This window comes from Excalfactoria chinensis, unplaced genomic scaffold, assembly GCF_039878825.1.
Source record: "Excalfactoria chinensis isolate bCotChi1 unplaced genomic scaffold, bCotChi1.hap2 Scaffold_85, whole genome shotgun sequence".
Classification (NCBI taxonomy): Eukaryota; Metazoa; Chordata; class Aves; order Galliformes; family Phasianidae; genus Excalfactoria; species Excalfactoria chinensis.
Genome location: NW_027315717.1, coordinates 1,211,643 through 1,218,434, shown reverse-complemented (window position 1 = coordinate 1,218,434; position 6,792 = coordinate 1,211,643). Strand labels below are relative to the sequence as shown.

Sequence of the window (6,792 nt, the reverse complement as noted above, 5' to 3'; positions counted from 1 at the left end):
CTTTCTTGCTCTTCCTTACAATGAGACAACATTTGCCAGCTTCCTGTCAACTGGTATGACCCTAGACTAATATAGATGCAATTGAAATGAGAGCCCAGTGCATACTAAAGAGTAATCATTGATAGAACTTAGATGTGCCATAGTTTTCCAGTGCCTTGAACTTCAGAGTATGCCACTGATGGAGCAGAGAGGAAGAAATGCCTCTTCTGTTGTGAGCTCATTCATTTGGTAAGCAGAATAACACTACCTGATACATGGGGACTGTGCCTCTTCTCTGCTCTTCTCACAGAGGAGTGGTGCGGGGGGTTGCTCTCATGTCAGTGCAGATAAACTCACTTCCTCTTTATCCCTTTTTCCTCTGTAAACTATTCCACTATTTGTACCCTCATTTACACTTCCACATACCCTCAAGTGCACTTCCATATGCCATCAACAATTACACTTTCTTATACCATCAAAAGTGTTTGTCAAACAATACTGTTTTTTAGTTCCCATATACACCCTTAATACCATCTATCTTTCCATGGTCTTTCCATGATTGGTCTGTATTATTCAGTTATAAACACATCACAGCAGAACCAGCACTCATTGGCCCACCTCTCTCACACACTTCCCTGCAAACAGAGCATAGTATTACATAAATGAGTTGACACTCATTAAGAAAGGATAATAAAAAGGTTTATTTATTTATTTGTTTGTTTGTTTATTTTAAGTATGTTAAGATTAACAGGAAGACTAGTGAGATTGTGGGTCCCCTACTAAGTGAGGGGGGTGGTCTGGTAATGGGGGATGTTGTGAAGGTGGAGAAACGGAAGGCCTTCTTTGCTTCCATCTTCTGTGAGAAAGCTCTCCCTCAACCATCCCAGACCTTGGAGCATAGTATGAGGGTCTGTGGAATGGAAGACTTGCCTTTAGTCAGGGAAGAGCTGCTCCGTGAGCGCCTAGGCCACACTGATGTTTATAAAGCCATAGGGCCCAATGGTATGTATCCACGGATGCTGAGGGAGCTAGCAGTGGTGATTTCTGAACCACTCTCTATCATCTTTGAGAGGTCTTGAAGAATAGGGGTGGTGTCTGAAGACTGGAGGATAGCCAGTGTCACTCTGTTCTTCAAAAAGGGCAAGAAGGAAGAACCGGGCAATTACAGGCTAGGCAGCCTCAGCTCTGTCCCTGGAATGGTGCTGAAACAGCTTGTGCTGGAAGCCATCTCCAGACAGTTGGATGAAAAGGAGGTTGTCAGGAGTAGTCAGCATGGGTTCACCAAGGAGAGGTCATGATCAACCAACCTGACAGCCTTCTATGACATTGTCACCGGCTGTGTGGATGAGGGGAGAGTGGTGGATGTCTTCTACCTTGATTTCAGCAAGCCATTTGATACTGTCTCCTACGAAAGTTTGCTTAGAAGAAAGCTGAGGGCATGTGGGATAGATGAATGGATAGTGAGGTGAGTCGAGAACTGGTTGACTGGCAGAGCACAGAGGGTCGTCGTTGGTGGTGCAGAGCCCAGTTGGAGAACTGTTAGTAGCGGTGTTCCCCAGGTGTCAGTGCTGGGTCCAGTCTTTCTCCACTTCTTTATCAGTGTCCTTGACAAGAGGATAGTGGCCACCCTCAGCAAGTTTGCTGATGACAGGAAGTTGGGAGGATTGGCTGACATACCTGAAGTCTGCGCTGTCATTCAGCGAGGCCTGGCAGGCTGGAGAGCTGAGCAGTAATAAACCAGATGAGGTTTAACAAAAGATAGTGGAGAGTCTTGCACCTAGAGAGGTATAATTGCATGCACCAGGACAGGTTGGGGGATGAGTTGCTGCATAGGAGCTCTGCAGAGAGGGACCTGGGTATCCTGATGGACAACAGGTTGGCCATGAGCCGGCAGTGTGCCCTCGTGGCCAAAAAGGCCAATGGCATTATGGGGTGCATACAAAATACGGTGGCCAGGGGGTCGAGGGAGGTGATCCTTCGCCTCTAATCTGCCCTGGTAAGGCCTCATCTGGAGTACTGTGACCAGTTCTGGGCTCACCATTATAAAAAAAATACACTGATCTCTTGGAAAGAGTGATGCAAAGGGCTACAGAGATGGTGAAGGGCCTGGGGCATCTCCCGTATGAAGAAAAACTATGTGAACTGGGTCTGTTTAGCCTTGAGAAAAGAAGACTGAGAGGGGACGTGATCCAGGTCTATAAGTATCTGAGGTGTGGGTGGCAAAGTGGCGAGACCAAACTCTTTTCAGCAGTGTGTGGAAACAGGACAAGGGGAAATGCCAAAAACTGGAGCGTAGGAAGTTCCGCACGAATGTGTGCAAGAACTTCTTTACAGTGAGGGTGACGGAGCACTGGAACAGGCTGCCCAACGGGGTTGTGGAGTCTCCTTGTCTGGAGATATTCAAGACTCGGCTGGACGCCTACCTGTGCGCCTACTTGGTGTTCCCCAGAGGTCAGTGCTGGTGCCTTTCCTCTTCAATACCTTTATTGTTGATCTGGATGAAGGCATCAAGTGCACCCTAAGTAAGTTTACAGATGACACCAAATTGGCTGGGAGTGTGGATCAGCCTGGAGTTAGCAAGGCCCTACTGAGGGATTTGGATAGGCTGGAGAGCTGGGCTGAAGCCAATGGGAAGAAGTACACCAAGACCAAATGCCACATCCTGCACTTTGGGACATGGAATGGACTTCCCAGGGGGGTGGTGGATTCACCAGTTCAATATATTCAAGGAATGAATGGATATTGTGTTGAAGAACATGGATTAGTAAGAGCTATTGGTGATAGGTGAACAGCTGAACTGGATGATCTTGTAGGTCTTTGCCAACCTTGGTGATTCTATGATTCTATGATATCGTGTCCTTATCTGTGTGCCCTTTTAGTTTCAACAAACACTCTCTGGGAGGACTTACCACATGTCTGGTATAAGTCACTGACCACTAGAAATCTGGTGTTAAATTCAACAGATTTTAATGTACTGTCATGATGCTGTTGTCTTTCAGGAGCTGTTGACCATGAAGATGCAGGGACATCTCAGGGGATACGAGTGGGAAGGATAAAAATGACATGCTTTGCTACTGAGCCGGGCCGGGCTCCTGGGACACAGGAAGCTCATAAAATTGGATGGTGCTGCAGTGAGACAGCTGTGCCCAGAAGCACCTCTAGTGCACAGCACAGCCTGCAGATAAAGGAAGGAGAGGAGAGAAAGGGGAGAGAGCATGCAGGATGTGTACGGTGTGAGCAGGCTGTGAGCTCACTGCAGGAGCATTGCTGACAGACAATGACACGGTAAGTCTCACTTCAGGCCATACAGATGCTATTCATAGAGGGTTAACTTAATCTGGGACATCCCATAGCAGATCTGGCTGCAGGCACTGCATGTTACTTTACTGTGGAAAAAGCATTCTGCTCCAGCAGAGGGCTTGCATGCTGCAGCATCAGAGCACAGCCCTGAGGGCTGCATGTCCCAGCACGGCTGCAGGCTGTGCATATGGGGCTACAGGCGGGTGCCCAGGGCTGTCCTGCAGAGCAGGGTCCCTGCTGTGCCCCAGGGGCTGTGTGCCGGCTATGGGACTCTGCCGCCTGCCAGGCTCAGCACTCAGCCTGCCCGGGGAGCTGTCCAGGGTGCTGCGGGGAGACGTGTGGGGGGAAGGAGCCCCCCAGCAGGGCTTGTGCTGCCACAGCTGCTGCCTGGGGCAGGGGATCACAGCTCCACTGCACAGCAGTATGTCTGTAAGGGTTCTTTGAAGAGGAGAGTAAAGGCAGGGATTTTCCATTTCCTGTTCTGAGGGAAGTCAGAAAGAACTGGGGGCAGTAATCTAAAGGGGATGTCTAATTTAACATAGCTATGTTACACCCAAATATTTCTGCAGTCAGTTGGTGTTTTTGTGAACAGTCAGAGAACAAAGTGAAAACACAGAATGTGCTTTCAGCCTCTCCTTTCAAAAAGGAAACAATCACTTTAATTTATCATTGTTTTCTGCAGACATTAATAGATGATTTGTCCTGCAAAAAGGGAGATTTCTCTAAGACATTTCGAAGTGCACTGAGGCTGGGGCTGGGGTCTTAAAGAACAGCTGCAGTAAAGAGGAAAATAGCCAGGAGGCTGGGATATGATTAGTAAATGAGAAAAAAGTAAGAGCTCCCTAATCTCCTACTCCTTAAGGGATGGTGAAACTCATGAAAATAAATAAATGTTCTGGAGTTAAATGACCATTTTTCAAAGGGAAATGAGAACTTCTATACTGCTGTTTATCTTGCTCCAGAGCTGCGGCTCTGAACAGCTTTTCTTGTATTCCAATAATATACTAAAGCAGGAGGAGTGTCTCTGAGTATGGTCTGGACTTGTTATTATCTTCTGCACTCTGCACAGGACTCCAAGCCCAGGAACAGCAGATGCCCAACAGCAGCTCCATCAGCGAGTTTCTCCTGCTGCCGTTGGCAGACGCACGGCAGCTGCAGCTCCTGCACTTCTGGCTCTTGCTGGGCATCTACCTGGCTGCCCTCCTGGGCAACGGCCTCATCAGCACAGCCGTAGCCTGCGACCAGCGCCTGCACACCCCCATGTACTTCTTCCTCCTCAACCTGGCCCTCCTCGACCTGGGCTGCATCTCCACCACTCTCCCCAAAGCCATGGCCAACGCCCTCTGGGACACCAGGGCCATCTCCTATGCAGGATGTGCTGCACAGGTCTTCTTCTTCTTCTTCTTCATGTCAGCAGAGTATTCCCTTCTCACCATCATGTCGTATGACCGCTACGTTGCCATCTGCAAGCCCCTGCACTACGGGACCTTAATGGACAGCAGAGCTTGTGCCACCATGGCAGCAACTGCCTGGGGCGCTGGGCTTCTCTATTCCCTTCTGCACACTGCCAGTACGTTTTCACTGCCTCTCTGCCAAGGCAATGTTGTCAACCAGTTTTTCTGTGAAATCCCGCAGATCCTCAAGCTCTCCTGCTCAGGCTCCTACCTCAGGGAAGTTGTGCTTCTCATTTTTAGTGTCAGTTTAGCCTTTGGGTGCTTTGTTTTCATAGTTGTGTCCTATGTGCAGATCTTCCTTGCTGTGCTGAGGATGCCCTCTGAGCAGGGACGGCACAAAGCCTTCTCCACGTGCCTCCCTCACCTGGCTGTGGTCTCCCTGTTTGTCAGCACTGGCATTTTTGCCTACCTGAAGCCCCCCTCTCTCTCTTCCCCATCCATGGACCTGATGGTGGCACTTCTGTACTCTGTGGTACCTCCAGCAGTGAACCCCCTCATCTACAGCATGAGGAGCCAGGAAGTCAAGGATGCAGTGATGAAAATGATGACAAAATGTGTTTCACAAATATTGAACTGCCCTTCTTTTAGAACTCATGCTTTTGACTGATGCAAACACTTTGTTTCTTTTTGTTTTGATCAATTTTTATAACTGTAATGTATTAAAACGTATTCTTTTATATATATATATATATATAGGCATATATACTGTATATATATATATATACTGTATTGCTATTCACTATAACAACATTATTCAAATCAATTACTCTTTAGCTTGTACCTTTGTAGTGTAGACCAGACGCACTGTTCATAATGAACCAGGCTCTCTGTGAACTTTAACAGAATAAAGGATGTGCAGTGACTCTGTCTGCCCTCATTCTTGTGAGACATTTCTGGAGGTGCTGGAGATGGATGTTCTAAGAAACCCACAGTCCAGCAGGAAGCACACGGCTGTTCATCAAGCTGTGCGGTGACTTCATCCTGCAACATCTGACGGGGCATCCCTGGGCTCCTGGCTGGGGTCTGTGCTTTCAGGTTCACGTCTGTCAGTGCCTCTGTGTGGTGGTGTTGTGATTTCTATTGTTGATATTCCACAACAGAACATCACGCAGAACAGTGGAAGTTAAAGAGTTAATGTCCTCTTTCTGTGTTACCACTGTTTGGGGCATTTTGGGTTCCCGGTTGGGGGTTGTGGGGTCGGCATCCCCAGGGGATGTGGCATGAAGAGGAAGCAGGGTGGGACTCCGGTGAAGGCTTTATGGCCACTGATGACTTTACGATCTTGACTCCCTAGAAGTTCGCAGCTAGGCCAGTTACCAAAGTGACACCAAGGAGATGAGAGGTAAAATGGCGATTTATTCAAGCAAACACACACTTATATAAACTATGCCTTTCAAATACGCCTACTACCTTGTACACGTCACTGATCCTTCCAGAAATGGGGGAGGGCCTGCCACGTAACAGCCCGATATTCCCCGTATTTTGCCTAATACACAACATCTCCCCCTCCCCATGCTAAGAAAGCCTAACTTGTTACAATACTCAACACTATAAACCCACTAATACACCCAACTAATAAACCCCATTCATTCCTAATACCTAATCCCTAATTCTTACCCTAAAGCCTATCCTGCATCTTATGATATTCTATTTGTGTGAAAATCATCTTTTCAGCCATACGCTGTAAGCAACCTAGCAAGCAGTGAAATACACATGGCACACACAACACTAATGCAAAAAGCATAAGAAGCCCTACAACTAACATCTTAAGCAACTGCTTGAACCATGGTGCAATTTTATCAAACCAACTCTCCAACCAATCCCCAAAAGGATCATCCTGTATTCCAGTTTTTCCCGTATGTTCTTTTAACCACTCCAATTTCTTATGTAAAGATTCACGGTGATCACTCAGATTAAAACAACACATCCCTTCAAAATCCTTGTACCCATGGTTCTGTGCTAGAAGCAAGAAATCAATCGCCGCTCTATTTTGAAGCACAGCATGTCTAATGCTATCAACGTCCACGAGTAGTTCACTTAGCAGTGCGGAAGTTGCATT

At 47.5% G+C, this 6,792-nt stretch overlaps 1 protein-coding gene across 1 annotated transcript; it reads left to right on the top strand.

Annotated features, from left to right (window-relative positions):
• Positions 1-4,539: 4,539 nt before the first annotated feature.
• On the top strand, positions 4,540-5,340 carry LOC140265403 (olfactory receptor 14J1-like). Its single transcript, XM_072361324.1, has one exon. The coding sequence runs from the start codon at positions 4,540-4,542 to the stop codon at positions 5,338-5,340; it is 801 nt and encodes a 266-aa protein (XP_072217425.1).
• The last annotated feature ends 1,452 nt before the right edge of the window (positions 5,341-6,792 follow it).